Genomic DNA, 24,693 nt, shown 5'->3' with positions numbered 1-24,693 from the left:
CTTCCTAGGGACTCTAATAGATTCTGTAGAAATGAAAATTTACCTGACGGAGTCCAGGTTATCAAAACTTCTAAATGCTTGCCGTGTTCTTCACTCCATTCCGCGCCCCACGGTGGCTCAGTGCATGGAAGTAATCGGCTTAATGGTAGCGGCGATGGACATAGTGCCATTCACGCGCCTGCATCTCAGACCGCTGCAATTATGCATGCTCAGTCAGTGGAATGGGGATTACACAGATTTGTCCCCTCTACTAAATCTGGATCAGGAAACCAGAGATTCTCTTCTCTGGTGGTTATCTCGGGCCCATCTGTCCAAGGGTATGACCTTTCGCAGACCAGATTGGACAATTGTAACAACAGATGCCAGCCTTCTAGGTTGGGGTGCAGTCTGGAACACCCTGAAGGCTCAGGGTTCATGGACTCAGGAGGAGAAACTCCTCCCAATAAATATTCTGGAGTTAAGAGCAATATTCAATGCTCTTCTGGCTTGGCCTCAGCTAGCAACACTGAGGTTCATCAGATTTTAGTCGGACAACATCACGACTGTGGCTTACATCAACCATCAAGGGGGAACCAGGAGTTCCCTAGCGATGTCAGAAGTCTCCAAGATAATTCGCTGGGCAGAGACTCACTCTTGCCACCTGGCAGCGATCCATATCCCAGGTGTAGAGAACTGGGAGGTGGATTTTCTAAGTCGTCAGACTTTTCATCCGGGGAAATGGGAACTCCATCCGGCGGTGTTTGCTCAATTGGTTCTCCGTTGGGGCAAACCAGAATTGGATCTCATGGCGTCTCGCCAGAACGCCAAGCTTCATTGTTACGGATCCAGGTCCAGGGACCCAGAAGCCGCACTGATAGATGCTCTAGCAGCGCCTTGGTTCTTCAACCTGGCTTATGTGTTTCCACCGTTTCCTCTGCTCCCTCGTCTGATTGCCAAAATCAAACAGGAAAGAGCATCAGTGATATTGTTAGCACCTGTGTGGCCACGCAGGACCTGGTATGCAGACCTAGTGGACATGTCATCCTTTCCACCATGGACTCTGCCTCTGAGACAAGACTTTCTAATACAAGGTCCTTTCAATCATCCAAATCTACTTTCTCTGAGACTGACTGCATGGAGATTGAACGCTTGATCCTATCAAAGCGTGGCTTCTCCGAGTCAGTAATTGATACCTTAATACAGGCACGAAAGCCTGTCACCAGGAAAATTTACCACAAGATATGGCGACGGACAACTGAAGTTCTAGGAATGAGAGGCAACTGACTTTTGCCTACCAAAAACCTCCACAGTGTCATAACGTTGCAGAAATATTGCTAGGTCCAGCCGCTGATTGTTCTGGAGTCCTGGTACATATACTGTATAAACCATCTTGATTTTCTTTTTCATTTTTGATTGTACTCTCTCAACTTCTGATTGGTCATTTTTGATCAGAATTATATGAACATTTATTTTCCAATTCTTGTGTAAGAGAGAAAAAAATAGCTGGAAAAAATTGAACCCTACGACATTGTAAAATTACTTTGTGATCAATATTCTTTGAAAACGGTGATTCCACCAAACATTGTACTGTACAAAAAGTAAGACATAAATTGGACATAAAATCCATATTTTTTTCATGATTCAGATAAAGAATACAATTTAAAAAAAGTTTTCAATGTACTTCTATTATCAAATGTATTGAGCTATCTAGATAGGGAGCTTGCAGGTCTCGAACACTACATGACAGGAAATAGTGCTGCCACTTAGTGCTCTTGCTAATGTATAACATTGTTGCAAAACTGCTGCAATAGACCCGTGCACGCTGAACTTACCTTCCTGCTTTTTAACAAAGGATAACAAGAAAATAAAGAAAATTTTATCATAGAAGTACATTGCAAAGTTGTTTAAAATTGTATTTTCAATCTAAATCATGGAAGAAAAATTTTGGGTTTTGTTTCCCACTAAGTAATTCTCTAAGAAAATGATTAATATCATCTCTTTCTAAACTATACTGTATGTTTCGCCATCCTTAGTTTAAAAAATAAATAAATAAAGAAGTTAAATACTTTTCCAATAAGTCACCATTATGGACCAGATTACGAGTGGAGGGCAAAATATTGATTACATGAGTGCGATATTTGCGCTCTACTCAGCAATACCAGGGCACGCAAATGTAAAGTAAAGCGCAATGCGAACGCAACCTCACATTCGCATTGCATGGAAGCTTTGCACTCAAGAGAGCGCGCTTCCATAGGCACAGAACCTAGTGCAACGAAGGGGGTAAGTCGGGCAGCAGATTTAAATATATTTGTATATGAATAAATACATATTTATGTGTTTATATGTGTAAATACACATATTAATACATAAATAGATATGTATATAAGCATATACATATATATTTATAGTAATTACACAGTCCTTAGAGAGCACAATGTAAAGGCACTTTCAGTGCTGTTATTTTTTCTCTAACACCCCACATCCCCTCACTTTAAGCCCTTAAAACTGCTTTGTGCAGTTATTTTTAATGAAATTAAAGATGCTAACATTTTTATTTTATTAAGGCTATTGGGGGACATTTTTTAAAATTATCCAGAGATCTGATATCTGGTTAATTTTATGCGCTCTAATTGCTACTGCGAGCTTGCGGTAGCATTAACCAGCCACTTGTACTGGCTGGTTATTTATTGTTATTTATTCACCTGTTTGCGAGTGCGTGATAAATAACCACCCATTGCAAGTAGCTGGTTATTGCCACTGTAAACTCGCGGTAGCAATTAGCGCTTAAAAAATTAAATAGAGGTCAGACCTCAGGTTAATTTTTTAAATGTGCCCCAAATGGCTCCAAAAAATGTGTAGTTCCTTTTAAAAATAAAAAAATGGTGGCATCTTTAAAAAAAAATTATAACTGCACTAGGCAGTTTTTGGGGACTAAAGTTGGCGGCTGAGGGTGTTAGAAAAAAGACAACATTGAAAAGTGCCTTTACATAGTGGTCTATGGGAACTGTGTGTTCCCTGTAAATATATATGTACTGTATATGCTTATATATATATTTATATTTGCTGCCCATCGCTGGGCGACTTACCCCCTTCACTGCGCTAGTTCTCATGCCGTGTATGGAGCCTATGCAAGGGTGCTCTCATGAGCGCAATGTTTCCATGCAATGTGAATGTGAGGTTTTACTCAGTTGAGTGCAAATATCGCTTTCAAGGAAGCGATATTTTGCGCTTAACTTGTAATCTGGCCTTATATTTCTAATTATCATTTCTCTTTCTTTAATGTATTTTTTTCCAATTTACAAATGTTAATACTTTGTAAGTAATACATGTTAACTCTTACTTTATTTCTAAGTGACCAAATACCATCTAAATCAGCACAGAGAATATCTGTGTCAGTGTTCTTTCCAGGACCTTTTTAGGGGGTGTACCACCTGACTGATATTGTTGACCACTCTGCTAAAATGTAAGCTAATTTTAAGCTAACATGAACTAATATTAAAATGTTTCAATGTTTATTGCACATTAATTACATTTATGTTAAATTGTTAGTTTGTGATTTGGATAGCAGAAAATGTTATAATAATATTGTAAAGTTTTTCACTGTCCTCACACAGCTACCTCATAATATCAAACTTTTATGTTGAATGTAGTCTATGTTGAATATAGGTTCCCCTATCTCAACACTTATAGTTCCCCCATCCAAGATCTGAGATTCAGAAAATGCATGTTTCTTAGTAGGGCCCAGTATCCTGTGAGTCACCTTTAACCCCTTCACTACCGGGACTTTCAGAGAAAAATTTGCCTAAAATACCAGAGAATTTTTTTAGCATTTTTGCTATCACTCCATTTAAACAGAAAAAGAGCCTTGTTTTTTTTATTTACTTGTCAAAACTATATATATTTTGTAAGTAGACAACCCAAGGGGGCCGATTTATGAATGTCCGCCCCACATCTATAAATGCCGACAGCATACGCTGTCGGCATTTATCATTGCACAAGCATTTCTAGTAAAATGCTTGTGCCATGCCGCCCCCTGCACATTTGAGGCTAATCGACCGCTAGCCCGGGGTGTCAATCATCTCGATCGTATCCAATCTGGATGATTGCTGTCTACTGCCTCAGAGGTGGCGGACGAAGTAAGGAGCTGCGGTCTTAGGACCGCTGCTTCTTAACTCTTGTTTCTGGCGAGACTGAAGGCTCGCGCGGAAACTGCAGCATACGCTGCATAGTAAATCGGCCCCAAGGTATTGATCTAGTCCCATTTTGGTATATTTCATGCCACCATTTCACATACATTTTTTCACAAACTTTGGGTTCTCACTGAAATTATTTACATACTACTTGTGCAATCATGTCACAAAGGGTTGTAAAAGCTTCTTTGGGATCCCCTTTGTTCAGAAATAGCAGACATATAGGGCTTTGCCATTGCTTTTTGGTAATTAGAAGGCCCGTAATTGCAGCTGCGCACCATAATTCTATTATTCCCGGCAGTGAAGGGGTTAATTAGGTAGCTTGTAAGGTTAATTTTAGCTTTAGTGTAGAGATTACCCTCCCACCTGACACTTCCCTCCCCCTGATCCCTACTTGATCCCTTACCCCCCTCCCACTGGTCTCCCCCATCTTAAAGGGACACTGAAATAAAAAAAAAAACTTGGTTTAAATCGATTAAACGTTTATAAATAAAACACTTTTAAATGCACTTGCATTTCTAAATATTTACAGTTTCGCCGCAATGTTATTTAGATTTTTTTTTTATTAATTTCTAAACCCACTCCATGGGTAGCATTGCTGGATGTCCAATCCAGGCTGACAACCCAGCTTGGAATATAGCAGCACTTAGCCGCGATGCGCATGTCATTGAAGACGTCACTCGCTGGAAGTCTCTGCTAAATGTAGGAGACCCGCTCGATAATTTAGGCATCAGGGAGCTAATATGTGCATGCTTGAAATTTAACAATCTAAATGCGCATGCACAGGGTAACGACATTGTCAGATAATTATATTCATGAACTTGCCATCCGATTGAACATTGCTTTTGATCATGTACTGCCCTATATATCATCGCCAAAAAATTAAATTATATTTTATAACGATAAGAAACATCGTTGGAGTAAAAAAGTAGGTAATTTAGCTTATATTTAAGTATGTTAGATAATATTTGTGTTCCGTTTGTGTGCAAAAAAAAAAAGGTTTGTAATCCTTTAAGTAATTTTTTTTTTTAGTTTTATCTTTTTTTGCAGGGTATTATACCCCCTTACCCTCCAACCTCCCTGATACATCCCAAACAGCTCACTAACCCTCCCCCACTAACTAGTGCCACCATCTAAGGTACTGGCAGCTTTTTTGTAGTGTAGTGGTTCCACCACCTCTCCCTCTCCTGCGATTGCTAGTTAGGGACCCACCGCACCCCTTTTTCTGTAGTGTAGCTGCTCCATCCCTCTCTGTCCCTTTTTTATTTTTATTTTCTGTAGTGTAGGGCCCTCTCACTCCCTTATTCTCCGCTGCTGGGCCGCCCACACCTCCAGTTGGCACAAGCAACAATTGTTACAGACGGTAACACACAGTGTCACCATCTGTAACGATCAGGCATCTGCCCTCATATGGAACCAGAAGCTCAAATGTATATTATACGTCGAGCGGTACGATAGGCGGTAAGTCTTTTTGGGGGAAGGGGTTAAAATAATCCAAGGCATTATCAGGGATATAAGCTTAGTTAATATAATACTGCATAGTTTACTCACAGATGTGAAAGTTCTATGGACTCATGCAATAAAATAAAATGAGCACAGATATGATTTCAAGTCAGGAGTGCATTGCTGCTGGGTCCTACATAATGACCATAGTCTATACAGCAAGATCCCAAAAGCAGCAGTCTATTTATTACATATAAAAGTAAACTAGAGAGTTTTCGTGTCGTGATTAAGGAAAGATTATGATTATGAAAATCAGGGCCATCTCAAGATATTGTGCAGTCTGGGTCCAAGAATAAACTATCATTAGTTTGTGGTCTCAAAGATTAAAATTTAGCAGATGTAAATGTGACAGCATACTGATACCCAGCGAATGGACCCTGTATGAATGTAAAAATGCTACCTGGATCATATTGTTCCACCTTGTCCAGTTATTATAATAAAATGCAAATAAATGCAGATAACTTTCCTGAAAGTCTGAATAAATGCTCTTTTTTACTCTAAAAATCCTAATCAATCAATTAATTATTACTCTTTGTCTCTCCAGCTGCTGCAGGAATTTGGCTGCCATGTGCCTTCCTCTCTAGAAGATTTGCTTGCTGGGGTGTCTCATTTCTTGAAGTTATCCAGCTTGGACACTTCCATTCTCATAGATCCCTTAAAAACCACTAGCATCAAGTCCCAAGACACTGGTGCCAAGATGAAGGTATTGGATGTAAACCTAACAAGTGAACCTTATTAAGCAAAGAATTGTGTAATTTATAAGTGGACACATAGCACTTTCATCTGGGCCACATGATACTATTAGCTCTTTCATTCTTGGGCTCCACCAAAAATACAATGGTGGTTGTGGGGTGTGTTGGGGTGTTGTGGATTGATATTCATTGTTATAAGAGCACTCACACCTCAAAGGTGATGTTTGCAGATTTCCAATGAACTACACAAGGTAAGGAGAAAGTGAAAGGAAGGATGATTTGAAAAACAAAAAAAAGGTAGGAAGAGGTAGTAGATGAGGTTCCGTACCAGTACCCCATGCACAATTAGCTTTGTTTTTTTAAACACATAGTAAAAGACAATCTTTGTATCTCTTAATTGAACTACCCTAAGAACCCCTGAGTCTGCTAATATTTATTATAGAGAGTGGTCCCTTAATGGAATGTTTTGTTAGTAGATCTAACTTACATGATCAAAGGTAGTTTGAGCATAGCATGTAGAATTTTTGTACACCATTCCCAGGGCCGCCATCAGGGGGTGACAGGGGTAACTCCTGTCAGGGGCCCAATGGGCCAGGGTAGCCCCATGAGGCAAGAACTAAAAAAAAATAAAAAATATTTTTATCAGGCATGTCACACACTGTTTATTTAGGGGATGCAAGATGCATAAATGTTTCCTCCTGTGGGTGTTTCTGTGGGTGTCTGTGTTTATGTCTTTGTGCTTTGGTTTGTGTCTCTATGAGTGTGTATGTATTTTTTTCTGTGGGTCTCTCTGTGAGGGTGGGTGTGTATGTCTTTGTGCATTTTCTATGGATGTCTGTGAGGGTGTGTGCATATGTCTTTGTGCTTTTTCTATGGGTGTCTATGTGAGGGTGTGTGTATGTTTGTCTTTGTGTATTTTCTCTGGATTCCTCTGTGAGGGTGGGTGTGTATGTCTGTGGATGTCTCTGAGGGTGTGTGTGTGTATATATGTATGTCTGTGTTTTCTGTGGATGTCTCTGTGAGGGTGTGTGTTTTCTGTAGGTGTCTCAGTGAGGGTGTGTGTGTATGTATGTCTTTCTGTGTTTTATGTGGTTGTCTCTATGTGTGTGTACGTCTTTGTGTGTTTTCTGTGGGTGTGTGTGTATGTATGTCTTTGTGTGTTTTCTGAGGCTGTCTCTGTCTGTGTTTCCTTGGGTGTATGTGCAAGTTTGAGTTTGTTATGTGTGTGTCCATTGTCTGTTCCTTTTTAGGACATTTTGACCTTACTATTGATTATTCACATCTTTCTACAGACTTTGAGACTAATGAGACCTTTCCGGAAGTCACCAATCTACCATTTAACATGCTGTTGTCATCATTTAGTTGGCATCTTCCTTTACAAAAAGATAATCAGAACTCCATATTTTGTTTTCTAAATCTCCTTTATTTTACAAAACTGTAGTTTAGCTCATTACTTGTCAGGTCAATGTAAACAAGTGCTGAGTTTCTGTTTGGGTGTCTGTGTGTGTTTCTTTGCGTGTCTGCTAGAGTGTCTATATGTGAATCCTTATGTGTGAGTGTGTGTGTGTTTCAGTGTATGAGTGTGTCTGTGTGTGTGTGTGTGTTACTACCTTTACAAAATTTCCAAGTTTAAATAGACACTTAAGAATAAATTGCATATACGTTTTAGTCACTTGGTCAAAAATTGCACATGTCAAAGGAAGGGGGGGGGGGGGGGCTGATCAATGGTTAAGTCAGGGGCCCCAAAATTTCTAGTGGCGGCCTTGACTATTCCAATCCATTAAAAGAGCCATATGAAAACTTTGCAGGTGTGAAAGCACATAGAGACAAGTATTAATGCATTTCTCACACTCCAATTACCTTTACAGAGCTGGTTTTACGTACACCATCTCTAATTTGAGTCCACAATGTTGTTTTTCTTTTTGTTTTTTTTACAGTTTTCAGTCTAATCTTAGGTACCCTTGCAAAGAACTTAAACACATGGTTAAAGCCTTGCTCAGGAGACACAAAGCACTCAACAACTCTTACACCCTAGAACAGGACATAGCTTAAAGGGGTAGTAAAGTTCAAATTAAACTTTCATGATTCATATAGGGCATGTAATTTTAATCAACGTTCTAATTTACTTTTATGATCAAATTTGCTTTGTACTATTGTTATTCTTAGTTGAAAACTAAATGTAGGTAGGCTCATATGTTAATTTCTAAGCTCATGAAGGGTGCCTCTCATCTGAATGCAGTTGACAATTTTTTTCACAGCTAGGGGGTGTTAGTTCATGTGTTTCATATAGATAACACTGTGCTCACGCATGTGAAGTTATTTAGAAATCAGCACTAATTGCCTGAAATGCAAGTCTGTCAAAAGATCTGAGATAAGGTGGCAGTTAGCAGAAGCTTAGATACAAACTAATAACACTGTTGGTTATGCATGTTAGTTATGCAAAACTGGGGAATGGTAAATAAAGGGATTATCTCTCCTTTTCAACAATAACATTTTTGGTGTTTACTATCCCTTTAAAGTGAAGGTCCATTTTGATGAATTAGTGCCTGGTTTTTAATAAACCTATTAAAAACAAGGGCATTTTAATTTATCAAAATTGGCCTTCACTTTAAAGAAATGGGTGGTTTGTTCTGAAAAGGGTGGTTGATTACCTTTATTTAATTTGTGTTATTTTTAATATTAAATAAATAAATATATATATATATATATATATATAATGTAAAAGTGTTTGTGCAATTATTTGGTTTTGTTGGCTGCACCCCTAAGAAATAATACAAATAAAAATAATTTTTTTAAGGTACTTGCTGGATTTAGAAAACGAAGTCTCTATGGTAACAAACACCTGTGGGTGTAATTATCTACTGGGGGAGGGGCTTCTATGCTTTAAAAGTTTGTCTGTAATATCATTCTGGCTAGGTCTGAGGAAGGGGTTTTGCACTCCAAAAAGGTCACCCATGAAATAAAGAACAGGTTTTTGTTTTCTAAATCCAACGAGTGCCGTCAGTCTGTTTCCTGCATTATTCCATTACCAGCACCCTGGTTGCTGTCGCATTTGTTTGTGGGAGTGCAGATGAACCTTGTAATGATATAAAAAAATTCTATTCAAAACACATTCAAACATATTTAAATATATTAAAGTAATGGTAAAGTCAGCATATCAACTATGCGGCATTCAATTAATCTGTCAAATATATTAGTACTTTTATTCATCAGTGTATATGTAATGTGTATAATTATGAGTGAATACGTTAACAAATGTTGAAATTTTTTGCGCGGTTCCTCCGTCCGGCTTTTTTCTGTCATTTTTTTTTTTATGGCAAGTTTTAGCTTCCACCGTTTACAATGTGAGCCAGCCTTTGGAACACCACAACACGCCCCTTAATCGCAGAGCGCATGCGATCAAGATCAAGTGACGTGCATGCGCTAGATTCAACGGAGTCTTGCAGACACAAAATATCCTATTTTTGGGAATAAGATTGCAGCGGTGTAAATGGTGGAAGCTAAAACTTGCCTTAAAAAAAAAATTGACAGGAAAAAAGACGGACGGAGGAACAGCACAAAAATGTGTTAAGGTATTCACTCATAATTATACACATTACATATACACTGATGAATGAAAGTACTATTATATTTGACAAAATAATCGAATGCCGCATAGTTGATACGCTGACTTTACCATCACTTTAAAATTGAATAAAATTATATTGCATGTTTCAAGGTTTAACTGGAAAGGTCTCAAAAGTGTATGTGTGTCTATATATATATATATATACAGTATGTATATGTATGTACGTATATGTGTGTGTGTGTGTGTATGTGTGTGTGTGTATATATATATATATATATATATATATATACTGTATGCGTATGTGTGTGTGTGTATATATATATATATATATATATATATATATATATATATATATATATATACACACACACATTTAGACATCGATATAAACATAATAGCCCTCTCCCAGTCAAATACCTTGTCATCTACCATATCCCTTTTAACCTTTATAAAACATTTTTATTAATATTTATATGAATGTTTTATATCAGAAAGTGTATATATTTATGTAATAGTTTTATTTTATGTGTTTTGTGATTTATTTTTTTAACCCTAACTAGGTCTGCAGTCGCGCTAATACTTTGATCACAATTTCTGTTCGAGTGCAACCGTTTACTTTTAACTTGTAATACACATTAGTTAGTGTGGTTGTGATATTGCTTATCACATTCCAAGCTAACATTAGAGCGCCACTTGGACAGGCTCAAAAGTGTGCACATGCATATTTACACATATAAACTCATAAATACACATGTACAGTATACATATAATACATATACACACACATATACTGTATATATATATATAAATAGAGAGAGAGAGAGTAATACCTTATTTATTATGCTTTACATGTATTTTGTGAAACTTTTATTCTAGCCGTAACACTTTACTTCAGGTCTCAAATTGCACTATGTTTTCTAGCATTGTAATGTGTTGTAATATGAGTAATGTTTAGCGTGGTTGAGATATCCATTGAAAGTAAAGTGATGTTGGCCGTGCTACACATTCTCTGGTTATTCTATTTTACCATGGACTTGTAATATCAATTTGACCACTAATCCTAGCATGGTCCAGCAATATTGATAGCACTCCCTGCGCTATCATTAGCACTCCACTTGTAATCTGGCCCAATGGATAATTTCTAATTTGATCTAATCTGGGCCCTTATCATAGTTAACTCTCATGAGATTTCATAGTAAACTTCCTTTAACTGAATAGGGAAATAACATGAGTGTGCATGAAGCTCACTTCCTTGCTTGTCCCGGGACAGGCATACTGATTTGCTGCTTAAAGTCCTTGTGTGAATACTTAGGACATTTTGAGGTAAAATATCTTTCTTTTTTTACATAGAGATGTTCAGGTGATATTTTCTATTCAGCTTTTTACAGCTATGCTGCATCACTTTCAAGTGTTTCAACATTTGGGTACCATGGTCCTTTAACCCCTTAACGACCAGCACCATACTGGTACAATGGTGGTCATTATGCCCTTAAAGTATATTGCTGCAGTCCTGGGCTTCTCTCTGCATCACACAGCGGTGGTGCAGATTGTTGGTGGGTGGGAGTGTAATGAGGTAGGCGGGTGGGCGACCCATCACTGGAGGAGGCGGGAGGAGGGCGGGATCACTACGCCACGCAACACGTTAGGGGAAAAAAAAAAGTGATGGATACACCGGGAAGGGAGGGGGAAGGAGGAAGGGCAATCAGGGGGATCCTATGTGGGTTCCATTTAAGGAAAGGGATCTGGGAGGGGTTATGGTAATGAAGGGAAGCAGCTACACTACAGAAAAAAAGGGTATTTTAATTAATTAATTTTTTTAAATGCCAAATTTTCTGCAAACTGGGTACTGGCAGATAGCTACCAGTACCTAATATGGTGGCAAATAGGTAGAGGGGGGGGGGGGGGATCAGGGAGGTTGGGGGGGGGGGTAAGGGGGGATAATACACTGCAGAAAACTTAAAAAAAATATATTAAAAAAAGCAGCCTTTTATTTTAGTACTGACAGACTTTCTGCCAGTACTTTAATGGACAATATACACTCATTTTCATATAACTGCATGTAATAGACACTACTATAAAGAATAAGATGCATGGATACTGATATAAAAATCTAGTATAAAACTGTTTAAAAACTTACTTAGAAGCTCTCAGTTTAGCTCTGTTGAAAAGGTAGCTGGAAAGCCCACTGCAAGTGGGAAATAAGACGCTCCCCCCCTCCCCCTTCTTTTGCATTTGAAAAAAACCTTTACACAAACAGGAGCAAGCTGGAGAAGGTAGCTGACGGTATTCTCATAAAACTTTGGGGCTTGGTTAGGAGTCTGAAAATCAGAGCAATGTTATTTAAAAATAAGAAAAACTACATTTAAAAAAACAACAAAAAACTTTATGGGCTATATAAATAGATCATCTACAAAACATTTATGCAAAGAAAAAATGAGTGTATAATGTCCCTTTAAGATGGGGGTAACCTTTGGGGGGCGGGGGAGGGAAGAGGGCTGTTTGAGAGGGATCATGGAGGGATCAGGGGGTGGGATGTGTCAGGTGGGAGGCTGATCTCTACACTAAAGCTAAAATTAACCCTACAAGCTACTTAATAACCCCTTCACTGCTGGACATTATACAACTGTGGTGCACAGCTGCATTTAGCGGCCTTCTAATTACCAAAAAGCAATGCCAAAGCCATATATATCTGCTATTTCTGAACAAAGGGGATCCCAGAGAAGCATTTACAACCATTTGTGCCATAATTGCACAAGCTGTTTGTAAATAAGTTCAGTGAGAAACCTAAAATTGTGAAAAAGTTAATGATTTTTTTTTATTTGATTGCATTTGGCGGTGAAATGGTGGCATGAAATATACCTAAATGGGCCTAGATCAATACTTTGGGTTGTCTACTAAAAATCTTTTTTTAAGTTTTGATAGGTAAATATAAAAAAAACCTCTGTTTCCTGTCTGAAATGCCCGGTCCTTAAGAGGTTAAGCCCTTTCTATGCTTCATAACAGGACTGATTCTTTTATCAGCTCTTTGGTGCCATCTAGTGTACATTACTTTATTAATTGTATCATATAGGACCATTTAATTTTAATTGGGAGTAGAAATTATCATGAGTATTGGGGTTCAAATTTTGTTGAAGCAAAAGGAAACAAATCTTTTTAGATTATCATTAGCTGTTCTGGGTGACAAGTTACTGGTAAATAATGTTAAAATCCAGTTGGTATTAAAAATAAATAGCATCATGATTTTCACAAGTCACCAATGTATTTGTATTTATATAAAAGTGCAGTTTTGCCTAAGGGTAGGACATCCCTTTTGTTTGCATTTGCAATGTATCTATACAAATGTGACCTACCTTTCTTAGTGTATAAATTGTTGTGCACACCATGAATGTACTGTACTCGGTGTTCTCCCCAGGACCTTCTTAGTGGCTGATTTTGCTGACCACCCGGCTAAAATGTTAGTAAAAAAATAAGCTTAAAGGATCTAATATTAAAATGTATCATAGTTTATTACTCAAATTATCATTGAATACATTTATATTAAATTGTGCAATTAATTTACTCTTTGGATAGCAGAAAATGTTATAATATTTGGAAGTATTACATTGCCCCCACCCGGCTACTTTATAATGCCACCTGGCTGGCAACATTTTCTGTGAAGGACACTGGAACTTTTGTTTAGCGCTGCAGTGTTCTCCCTGGGACCTTTTAAGGCCTAGATTACAAATGGAGTGGAAAAATATTAGTGATATTGATTTTTAATATCATTCAAGTGCAATCAATAGTGCTTTTATAGTTACTGTTTCTACAAGTCCATGTCAGATAGCGCAGGTGCACTACCCGGAATTTCAGAGAAAAATGTGCCCAAAATACCAGAGAATGTTTAGCATTTTTACTATCACTCTATTTAAACAGAAATAGAGTCTTTTTTATTATTATTATTTACGTATCACTATATATTTTTTTTTAGTAGAAAACCCAATGTATTGATATAGGCCTATTTCGGTATATTTCATGCAACCATTTTGCCGCAAACTTTGGGTTTCTTACTGAAATACTTTACATACCACTTGTGAAGTCCTAACATAAATAGTTGCAAAAGCTTCTCTGGGATACTCTTTGTTCAGAAATAGCAGATATGCATGGCTTTGCCATTGGTTTTTGGTAATTTGAAGGCAGCTAATTTCAGCTGCCCACTACACGTCTGAAATTCCAGCAGGATGCGCCACAACGTTAGACTTAAGTAGTAAATCTACACAGTACGCTGGGCAAAGTACTGTGTGACATAGAACCTAAGTCCAGTTGGCTCAAGGGTTTAATAGACTTCTGGAGGTGCACAGTAAAATTCATGTCAGATGACTTTCAATTGCTTCATTTAGTTCTGTGCTATACTATTAATAATAATGGTTTACGTCAGGTCTCAAAAAGCGGTAAATTTTACAGCCGTATTTATTAAAAGTATAGTGTGCGCTAAAAAAGTTTCTGTATTTTTTAGCCATCCTCTTGTAATACCTGATTGTGCAAGATAATGCACCCTGTGCTATCGATTGCACTCCACTTGTAACCTAGCCCTAAATAGGCACACAAACTGATATTACTGACCACTGCCTAAAATGTAAGCCAATATTAAAGGGACAGTTTACTCCAGAATTCTTATTGTTTAAAAAGAAAGATGCCAATTTCCTAGACAGTTTTGCATAACTAACATGGTTACATTAATACACTTTTTACCTCTGTGATTACCTTGTATCTAAACCTCGGCAGACTGCCCCCTATTTCAGTTCTTTCGACAAACTTGCATTTTAGCCAATCAGTGCCCTCTCATAAGTAACTCCACGGGCATGAGCACAATATTATCTATATGGCACACATGAACTGATGCCCTCTAGCTATGAGAAATTGTCAAATGCATTCAGATAAAAGGCGGCCTTCAAAGACTTAGAAATTAAGCCGGGAGCTAGCTGAACACATTGTGTGAGCCATTGACAAGAGACAAACGTGTGTAGCAACCAATCAGCAGCTAACTCCCACTAGTGAAGGATATGTACATATTCGTTTTCAGCAAAGGATACCAAGAGAATTTGAAAATAGAAGTACATTTAGAAGCGTCTTAAAAATATATGCTCTATCTGAACTTTTCTATCCCCTTAAATCAATTTATGTTATAACATTTATAAATAACATAAAGTGTAGTAATATTGGATAGTATTTAATTTCCCTCACCCGGCTGGCAAAATTATCTGTGGAGAACTCTACATATGTTGTCATTTTATAATAATAATACATAATAGTTTTAATCAGACTCTATATTATATAAAGTGCCCAAAATAAAAAAGTAAAGGATTTATAATTTGAACTTGTGTGTAATTTTGGTATTTACACTTTATATGTTATTTGAAGCTCCATTATCAGATACTACATATTGCTTTCTCGCCATGTTTCCTATGGTCAGTTGTACGCTGCCTGCCTGAAACTGGGAAATATTTACCGTGGAATAGCCAAGGTACAGAGTAGATCCGTATGGTGTGTGTGTGTGTGGGTGGGGGTGGGCTTTGTTCCTCCTCCATGTGCAGGATGGTACTGTCAGACCTACCCAATCACACAGTGTAGGGCAGCTAGCCATGAAATGAACCGGACACCAACGTTATAATTAAAGTTTCATGATTCAGAAGGGGCATGCACTTTTAATATTCATAGTCTTTCTAATTGACTTCTATTATCAAGTTTTGCACAATCTATCTATCTATAATCTATCTACCTACCTATCTATGTATATATATAAATATATATATTAGTCTGTGATTGGCTGATGGCTAAGACATGATACAGGGGCCAGCAAATTGGGGAAAACATGAAATTTATATATACTGTATGCGTATGTGTATATATATATATATATATATATATATATACACACACACATTTAGACATCGATATAAACATAATAGCCCTCTCCCAGTCAAATACCTTGTCATCTACCATATCCCTTTTAACCTTTATAAAACATTTTTATTAATATTTATATGAATGTTTTATATCAGAAAGTGTATATATTTATGTAATAGTTTTATTTTATGTGTTTTGTGATTTATTTTTTTAACCCTAACTAGGTCTGCAGTCGCGCTAATACTTTGATCACAATTTCTGTTTGAGTGCAACCGTTTACTTTTAACTTGTAATACACATTAGTTAGTGTGGTTGTGATATTGCTTATCACATTCCAAGCTAACATTAGAGCGCCACTTGGACAGGCTCAAAAGTGTGCACATGCATATTTACACATATAAACTCATAAATACACATGTACAGTATACATATAATACATATACACACACATATACTGTATATATATATATAAATAGAGAGAGAGAGAGTAATACCTTATTTATTATGCTTTACATGTATTTTGTGAAACTTTTATTCTAGCCGTAACACTTTACTTCAGGTCTCAAATTGCACTATGTTTTCTAGCATTGTAATGTGTTGTAATATGAGTAATGTTTAGCGTGGTTGAGATATCCATTGAAAGTAAAGTGATGTTGGCCGTGCTACACATTCTCTGGTTATTCTATTTTACCATGGACTTGTAATATCAATTTGACCACTAATCCTAGCATGGTCCAGCAATATTGATAGCACTCCCTGCGCTATCATTAGCACTCCACTTGTAATCTGGCCCAATGGATAATTTCTAATTTGATCTAATCTGGGCCCTTATCATAGTTAACTCTCATGAGATTTCATAGTAAACTTCCTTTAACTGAATAGGGAAATAACATGAGTGTGCATGAAGCTCACTTCCTTGCTTGTCCCGGGACAGGCATACTGATTTGCTGCTTAAAGTCCTTGTGTGAATACTTAGGACATTTTGAGGTAAAATATCTTTCTTTTTTTACATAGAGATGTTCAGGTGATATTTTCTATTCAGCTTTTTACAGCTATGCTGCATCACTTTCAAGTGTTTCAACATTTGGGTACCATGGTCCTTTAACCCCTTAACGACCAGCACCATACTGGTACAATGGTGGTCATTATGCCCTTAAAGTATATTGCTGCAGTCCTGGGCTTCTCTCTGCATCACACAGCGGTGGTGCAGATTGTTGGTGGGTGGGAGTGTAATGAGGTAGGCGGGTGGGCGACCCATCACTGGAGGAGGCGGGAGGAGGGCGGGATCACTACGCCACGCAACACGTTAGGGGAAAAAAAAAAGTGATGGATACACCGGGAAGGGAGGGGGAAGGAGGAAGGGCAATCAGGGGGATCCTATGTGGGTTCCATTTAAGGAAAGGGATCTGGGAGGGGTTATGGTAATGAAGGGAAGCAGCTACACTACAGAAAAAAAGGGTATTTTAATTAATTAATTAATTTTTTTAAATGCCAAATTTTCTGCAAACTGGGTACTGGCAGATAGCTACCAGTACCTAATATGGTGGCAAATAGGTAGAGGGGGGGGGGGGGATCAGGGAGGTTGGGGGGGGGGGTAAGGGGGGATAATACACTGCAGAAAACTTAAAAAAAAATATATTAAAAAAAGCAGCCTTTTATTTTAGTACTGACAGACTTTCTGCCAGTACTTTAATGGACAATATACACTCATTTTCATATAACTGCATGTAATAGACACTACTATAAAGAATAAGATGCATGGATACTGATATAAAAATCTAGTATAAAACTGTTTAAAAACTTACTTAGAAGCTCTCAGTTTAGCTCTGTTGAAAAGGTAGCTGGAAAGCCCACTGCAAGTGGGAAATAAGACGCTCCCCCCCTCCCCCTTCTTTTGCATTTGAAAAAAACCTTTACACAAACAGGAGCAAGCTGGAGAAGGTAGCTGACGGTATTCTCATAAAACTTTGGGGCTTGGTTAGGAGTCTGAAAATCAGAGCAATGTTATTTAAAAATAAGAAAAACTACATTTAAAAAAACAACAAAAAACTTTATGGGCTATATAAATAGATCATCTACAAAACATTTATGCAAAGAAAAAATGAGTGTATAATGTCCCTTTAAGATGGGGGTAACCTTTGGGGGGCGGGGGAGGGAAGAGGGCTGTTTGAGAGGGATCATGGAGGGATCAGGGGGTGGGATGTGTCAGGTGGGAGGCTGATCTCTACACTAAAGCTAAAATTAACCCTACAAGCTACTTAATAACTCCTTCACTGCTGGACATTATACAACTGTGGTGCACAGCTGCATTTAGCGGCCTTCTAATTACCAAAAAGCAATGCCAAAGCCATATATATCTGCTATTTCTGAACAAAGGGGATCCCAGAGAAGCATTTACAACCATTTGTGCCATAATTGCACAAGCTGTTTGTAAATAAGTTCAGTGAGAAACCTAAAATTGTGAAAAAGTTAATGATTTTTTTTTATTTGATTGCATTTGGCGGTGAAATGGTGGCATGAAATATACCAAAATGGGCCTAGATCAATACTTTGGGTTGTCTACTAAAAATCTTTTTTTAAGTTTTGATAGGTAAATATAAAAAAAACCTCTGTTTCCTGTCTGAAATGCCCGGTCCTTAAGAGGTTAAGCCCTTTCTATGCTTCATAACAGGACTGATTCTTTTATCAGCTCTTTGGTGCCATCTAGTGTACATTACTTTATTAATTGTATCATATAGGACCATTTAATTTTAATTGGGAGTAGAAATTATCATGAGTATTGGGGTTCAAATTTTGTTGAAGCAAAAGGAAACAAATCTTTTTAGATTATCATTAGCTGTTCTGGGTGACAAGTTACTGGTAAATAATGTTAAAATCCAGTTGGTATTAAAAATAAATAGCATCATGATTTTCACAAGTCACCAATGTATTTGTATTTATATAAAAGTGCAGTTTTGCCTAAGGGTAGGACATCCCTTTTGTTTGCATTTGCAATGTATCTATACAAATGTGACCTACCTTTCTTAGTGTATAAATTGTTGTGCACACCATGAATGTACTGTACTCGGTGTTCTCCCCAGGACCTTCTTAGTGGCTGATTTTGCTGACCACCCGGCTAAAATGTTAGTAAAAAAATAAGCTTAAAGGATCTAATATTAAAATGTATCATAGTTTATTACTCAAATTATCATTGAATACATTTATATTAAATTGTGCAATTAATTTACTCTTTGGATAGCAGAAAATGTTATAATATTTGGAAGTATTACATTGCCCCCACCCGGCTACTTTATAATGCCACCTGGCTGGCAACATTTTCTGTGAAGGACACTGGAACTTTTGTTTAGCGCTGCAGTGTTCTCCCTGGGACCTTTTAAGGCCTAGATTACAAATGGAGTGGAAAAATATTAGTGATATTGATTTTTAATATCATTCAAGTGCAATCAATAGTGCTTTTATAGTTACTGTTTCTACAAGTCCATGTCAGATAGCGCAGGTGCACTACCCGGAATTTCAGAGAAAAATGTGCCCAAAATACCAGAGAATGTTTAGCATTTTTACTATCACTCTATTTAAACAGAAATAGAGTCTTTTTTATTATTATTATTTACGTATCACTATATATTTTTTTTTAGTAGAAAACCCAATGTATTGATATAGGCCTATTTCGGTATATTTCATGCAACCATTTTGCCGCAAACTTTTGGGTTTCTTACTGAAATACTTTACATACCACTTGTGAAGTCCTAACATAAATAGTTGCAAAAGCTTCTCTGGGATACTCTTTGTTCAGAAATAGCAGATATGCATGGCTTTGCCATTGGTTTTTGGTAATTTGAAGGCAGCTAATTTCAGCTGCCCACTACACGTCTGAAATTCCAGCAGGATGCGCCACAACGTTAGACTTAAGTAGTAAATCTACACAGTACGCTGGGCAAAGTACTGTGTGACATAGAACCTAAGTCCAGTTGGCTCAAGGGTTTAATAGACTTCTGGAGGTGCACAGTAAAATTCATGTCAGATGACTTTCAATTGCTTCATTTAGTTCTGTGCTATACTATTAATAATAATGGTTTACGTCAGGTCTCAAAAAGCGGTAAATTTTACAGCCGTATTTATTAAAAGTATAGTGTGCGCTAAAAAAGTTTCTTTATTTTTTAGCCATCCTCTTGTAATACCTGATTGTGCAAGATAATGCACCCTGTGCTATCGATTGCACTCCACTTGTAACCTAGCCCTAAATAGGCACACAAACTGATATTACTGACCACTGCCTAAAATGTAAGCCAATATTAAAGGGACAGTTTACTCCAGAATTCTTATTGTTTAAAAAGAAAGATGCCAATTTCCTAGACAGTTTTGCATAACTAACATGGTTACATTAATACACTTTTTACCTCTGTGATTACCTTGTATCTAAACCTCGGCAGACTGCCCCCTATTTCAGTTCTTTCGACAAACTTGCATTTTAGCCAATCAGTGCCCTCTCATAAGTAACTCCACGGGCATGAGCACAATATTATCTATATGGCACACATGAACTGATGCCCTCTAGCTATGAGAAATTGTCAAATGCATTCAGATAAAAGGCGGCCTTCAAAGACTTAGAAATTAAGCCGGGAGCTAGCTGAACACATTGTGTGAGCCATTGACAAGAGACAAACGTGTGTAGCAACCAATCAGCAGATAACTCCCACTAGTGAAGGATATGTACATATTCGTTTTCAGCAAAGGATACCAAGAGAATTTGAAAATAGAAGTACATTTAGAAGCGTCTTAAAAATATATGCTCTATCTGAACTTTTCTATCCCCTTAAATCAATTTATGTTATAACATTTATAAATAACATAAAGTGTAGTAATATTGGATAGTATTTAATTTCCCTCACCCGGCTGGCAAAATTATCTGTGGAGAACTCTACATATGTTGTCATTTTATAATAATAATACATAATAGTTTTAATCAGACTCTATATTATATAAAGTGCCCAAAATAAAAAAATAAAGGATTTATAATTTGAACTTGTGTGTAATTTTGGTATTTACACTTTATATGTTATTTGAAGCTCCATTATCAGATACTACATATTGCTTTCTCGCCATGTTTCCTATGGTCAGTTGTACGCTGCCTGCCTGAAACTGGGAAATATTTACCGTGGAATAGCCAAGGTACAGAGTAGATCCGTATGGTGTGTGTGTGTGTGTGTGGGTGGGGGTGGGCTTTGTTCCTCCTCCATGTGCAGGATGGTACTGTCAGACCTACCCAATCACACAGTGTAGGGCAGCTAGCCATGAAATGAACCGGACACCAACGTTATAATTAAAGTTTCATGATTCAGAAGGGGCATGCACTTTTAATATTCATAGTCTTTCTAATTGACTTCTATTATCAAGTTTTGCACAATCTATCTATCTATAATCTATCATCTATCTACCTACCTATCTATGTATATATATAAATATATATATTAGTCTGTGATTGGCTGATGGCTAAGACATGATACAGGGGCCAGCAAATTGGGGAAAACATGAAATTGTTAGAAAGAAAATGACTGCTTATCTGAAATTCAGAGTAAGTGCGATTGCATTGTCTTTTTATTATACATTTGTTAATTATGCTATTTAAAGGACCAGTCAATACAGTAGATTTGCATAATCAATAGCACTTAGTCTGAACTTCAAATGAGTAGTAGATTTTTGTTAAATAAATTGCAAAGTTATGCCTATTTCCACTCCCCCTGTATCATGTGACAGCCATCAGCCAATCACAAATGCAGATACGTATATGCAGTGAATCCTTGCACATGCTCAGTAGGAGTTGGTGACTCAAAAAGTGTAAATATAAAAAGACTGTGCACATTTTGTTAATTGAAGTAAATTGGAAAGTTGTTTAAAATTGCTGCTCTATCTGAATCATGAAGTTTAATTTTGACTTGAGTGTCCCTTTAACTGTAATATTAGTGCATCTATGGGACTGTAATGCGACTGGGTGGCTATAACTATTACGTTCAGGCTTTGTAGCCCTACTTCTGTGGTCTTTATCCCCAATCAGCTACCCCCAGTGGATAGCCTGGTGTCTTTTGAAAAACCTAGACCTAAAAGTAACTGGATTGCAGCTTCACAGACCTAAGCAATCTGAAACTTTGCCAAATAAAATATGTTATGATTTTAATTATTTAAATTTATGGCACATTAAAACAACTTGCAAAAACACAGTTTCCCATTAGTGTAGCTGCTTAATCACCTTTCTTAATTGAATAGAGTGAACAAAGACTGTGAAATACAATTAAATATCCAAATCGCACTCCTAAATTAAAGGGACATAAAACTCAAGATTGAATGAATTTCATTTTTTAAGCAAATTAGCAATACACATCTATTAGTAAAAATGCTTCTAGTTATAAATGTTTTAGTGACTAGAGCATACGTACATATGCTCTGTACCTGTATTGAAATACCAGTCTTACTCATGGAGCATATATCGTATTGGTGATGAATCTAGTTTCCATTATCTCTAAAGAATCCACATGGCCACTTGCTCTCTGAGCAGGTGCAGTGGTCCTACTGAAAGTGGTTTAGGGCATATATACATATGCTGCAATACCCTATTCATATGCATTACAAAATACACACATAGATTTAGATGTCTCTTGTGTTCATGTGACTATTAAAATACAATGGCGAACCTGCTATTTTCTATCATCACAAGGCCCTGTGAGTCTTTTCCTAAATTGAATTAATTGTGAACCTGAGTTTATATTAAGAATGACACCGGCTTTCTTGTCTTTGAGATTGGGGAACCTTGACCCAGCTCAGTATATTTTTTTAATGAGAGACAGTCACCTTTTTTAATGTAACTGAAACCCCATTTTGGAAAATGAGGGAAGCTACCTATTTCCAACGAGGTGTTTCATACCTCTGTAATTATGAGATTGCCATAAAAATGGCACCACCTACTTAAAGGGACATAAAACTCAAACATTTTCTAATTTACTTCTATTATCTAATTTGCTTCATTCTCTTGGTATAATTTGTTGAAGAAACAGCAATGCACTACTGGTTTCTAACTGAACACATGAGTGAGCCAATGACAATCGGTATATATATGAAGCCATCAATCAGCAGCTAGAACCTAGGTTCTTTGCTGCTCCAGAGTTTACCTAGATAAACCTTTCAGCAAAGGATAACAAGAGAAGGAAGCAAATTAAATAATAGAAGTAAATTTAAAAGTTGTTTAAAATTGTATTCTCTATCTGAATCATGAAATAATTTTTGGGGGTTTCATGTCTCTTTAATGTATTTACTCAATGGTTTCAATTAACCCCTCTTTTTGTTAACAGTGGATCACTTGATAGAACAATAGGTATATGAAACAAAATAAAAAAGTGTCCCCACAATAGGCAGAGGGGCATGCAAACCTTTGTTTGAATGTTGCAGTCTTTCAAATGAGTGGCCCTATGCCCATTTGGCAACTATAAAGAGGTTATTTAGCCCTCACCATAAACATAGATCATAATACCCTTTATTTGAAAAAAGTGTTGTACAAGGGGTTACGTATCCTTATAGTTGTCAAGTGATTGTCCTAGTAATAACGATCATATGTATCCAAAAAGTGTTTAGAATAATGTGCTTGGCTTGTTACAATCTAGCTGATCTCCAAAAAACAGTACAAAAATATAAATATTTTTATTCACATATAATTAGAGATCGCGCTATATATTGTAAAGGACAGAAATATATCTTGAATAAATATTTTATGCTTTAAAAATATGTTATCAAATATTTATTATATACAGTATAAGATCATATCTTAGTTGTCTATAGACAACTATAGTTTATAAAATCAATCCTGTTCTAACTAAATTCATAAACGAATAGCTTTTATAACTGATATGGAGAACACCAGTTTTCAATAAAAAAAGGAGTGTATATACTTAATTTAAAAAAAAAAAAGAAGTGATTATTGATGGTTGTACAATAAGGTCTGTGACATTTATTTTTTTAATCAGCAATAATCATTGCAAGGTACTGATTCATATAACATTAATCATTTCTTTAAAGCTTTAAAGTTATACTTTGACTCTTGTTCAATATTTTTGTATTCCAGAAATATCTAGATACATATTTATTTTTTTTTTTAAGTGTATACACTCATTTTTTTAAATAGAAAACTACTCTTTTCCATATTAGTTATAAGAGGTATTCATTTATTAAAGGGACATGAAACCCAATTTTTTTTCTTTCATGATTCAGATAGAGAATACAATTTCAAACATCTTTCTAATTTACTTCTATTATCTAATTTATTTCATTCTCTTGGTATCATTTGTTGAAGGAGCAACAATGCACTAATGTTTTCTAACTGACCACATGATTGAGCCAATCACAATCGATATATATATATATATATATATATATATATACAGCCACCAATCAACAGCTTGAACCTAGGTTCTCTGCTGCTCCTGAGCTTGCCTAGATAAGCCTTTCAGCAAAGGATAACAAGAGAAAGAAGCAAATTAAATAATAGAAGTAAATTGGAAAGTTGTTTAAAATTGTATTCTTTATCTTAATCATGAAAGGAAATTTTTGGGTTTCATGTCCCTTTAATATAGTTGATAGCACAGGATTGATTTTATAAACAATGTCTCTATACAACAAAGACATGTCTTCTTAGCCCTCAATATGTTTCTATCCTAAACTGAAACAAAGGCTAGACATTTGATTAAGGGATGTAGTCAGGTTGTGGTTTTCAGCTTTTGATTTTGACTTAATACTACTAGACAGGTCCCTATTTAATGGAGAGAAGTGTTACTTATACAATTGCTCTCTGCAGTTGTATTACTGGGGAATAACCCTGCTGTACATGCACTGAGAG

At 36.6% G+C, this 24,693-nt stretch overlaps 1 protein-coding gene across 2 annotated transcripts in view; it reads left to right on the top strand.

The window, feature by feature from the left end:
- LOC128664041 (LON peptidase N-terminal domain and RING finger protein 1) overlaps nucleotides 1-24,693 on the top strand; it is a 127,173-nt gene that overhangs the window by 26,063 nt on the left and 76,417 nt on the right. For both annotated transcript variants that reach the window (XM_053718696.1, XM_053718695.1), the window contains exon 4: nucleotides 6,217-6,375. In XM_053718696.1, the coding sequence (XP_053574671.1) occupies nucleotides 6,217-6,375 (159 nt within the window). The remainder of the gene's footprint in view (nucleotides 1-6,216; nucleotides 6,376-24,693) is intronic.

Source organism: Bombina bombina, chromosome 6 (assembly GCF_027579735.1).
Source record: "Bombina bombina isolate aBomBom1 chromosome 6, aBomBom1.pri, whole genome shotgun sequence".
NCBI lineage: Eukaryota > Metazoa > Chordata > Amphibia > Anura > Bombinatoridae > Bombina > Bombina bombina.
The sequence above is the reverse complement of the archived record's forward strand: the minus strand, read 5'-3'. Positions and strand labels throughout refer to the sequence as shown.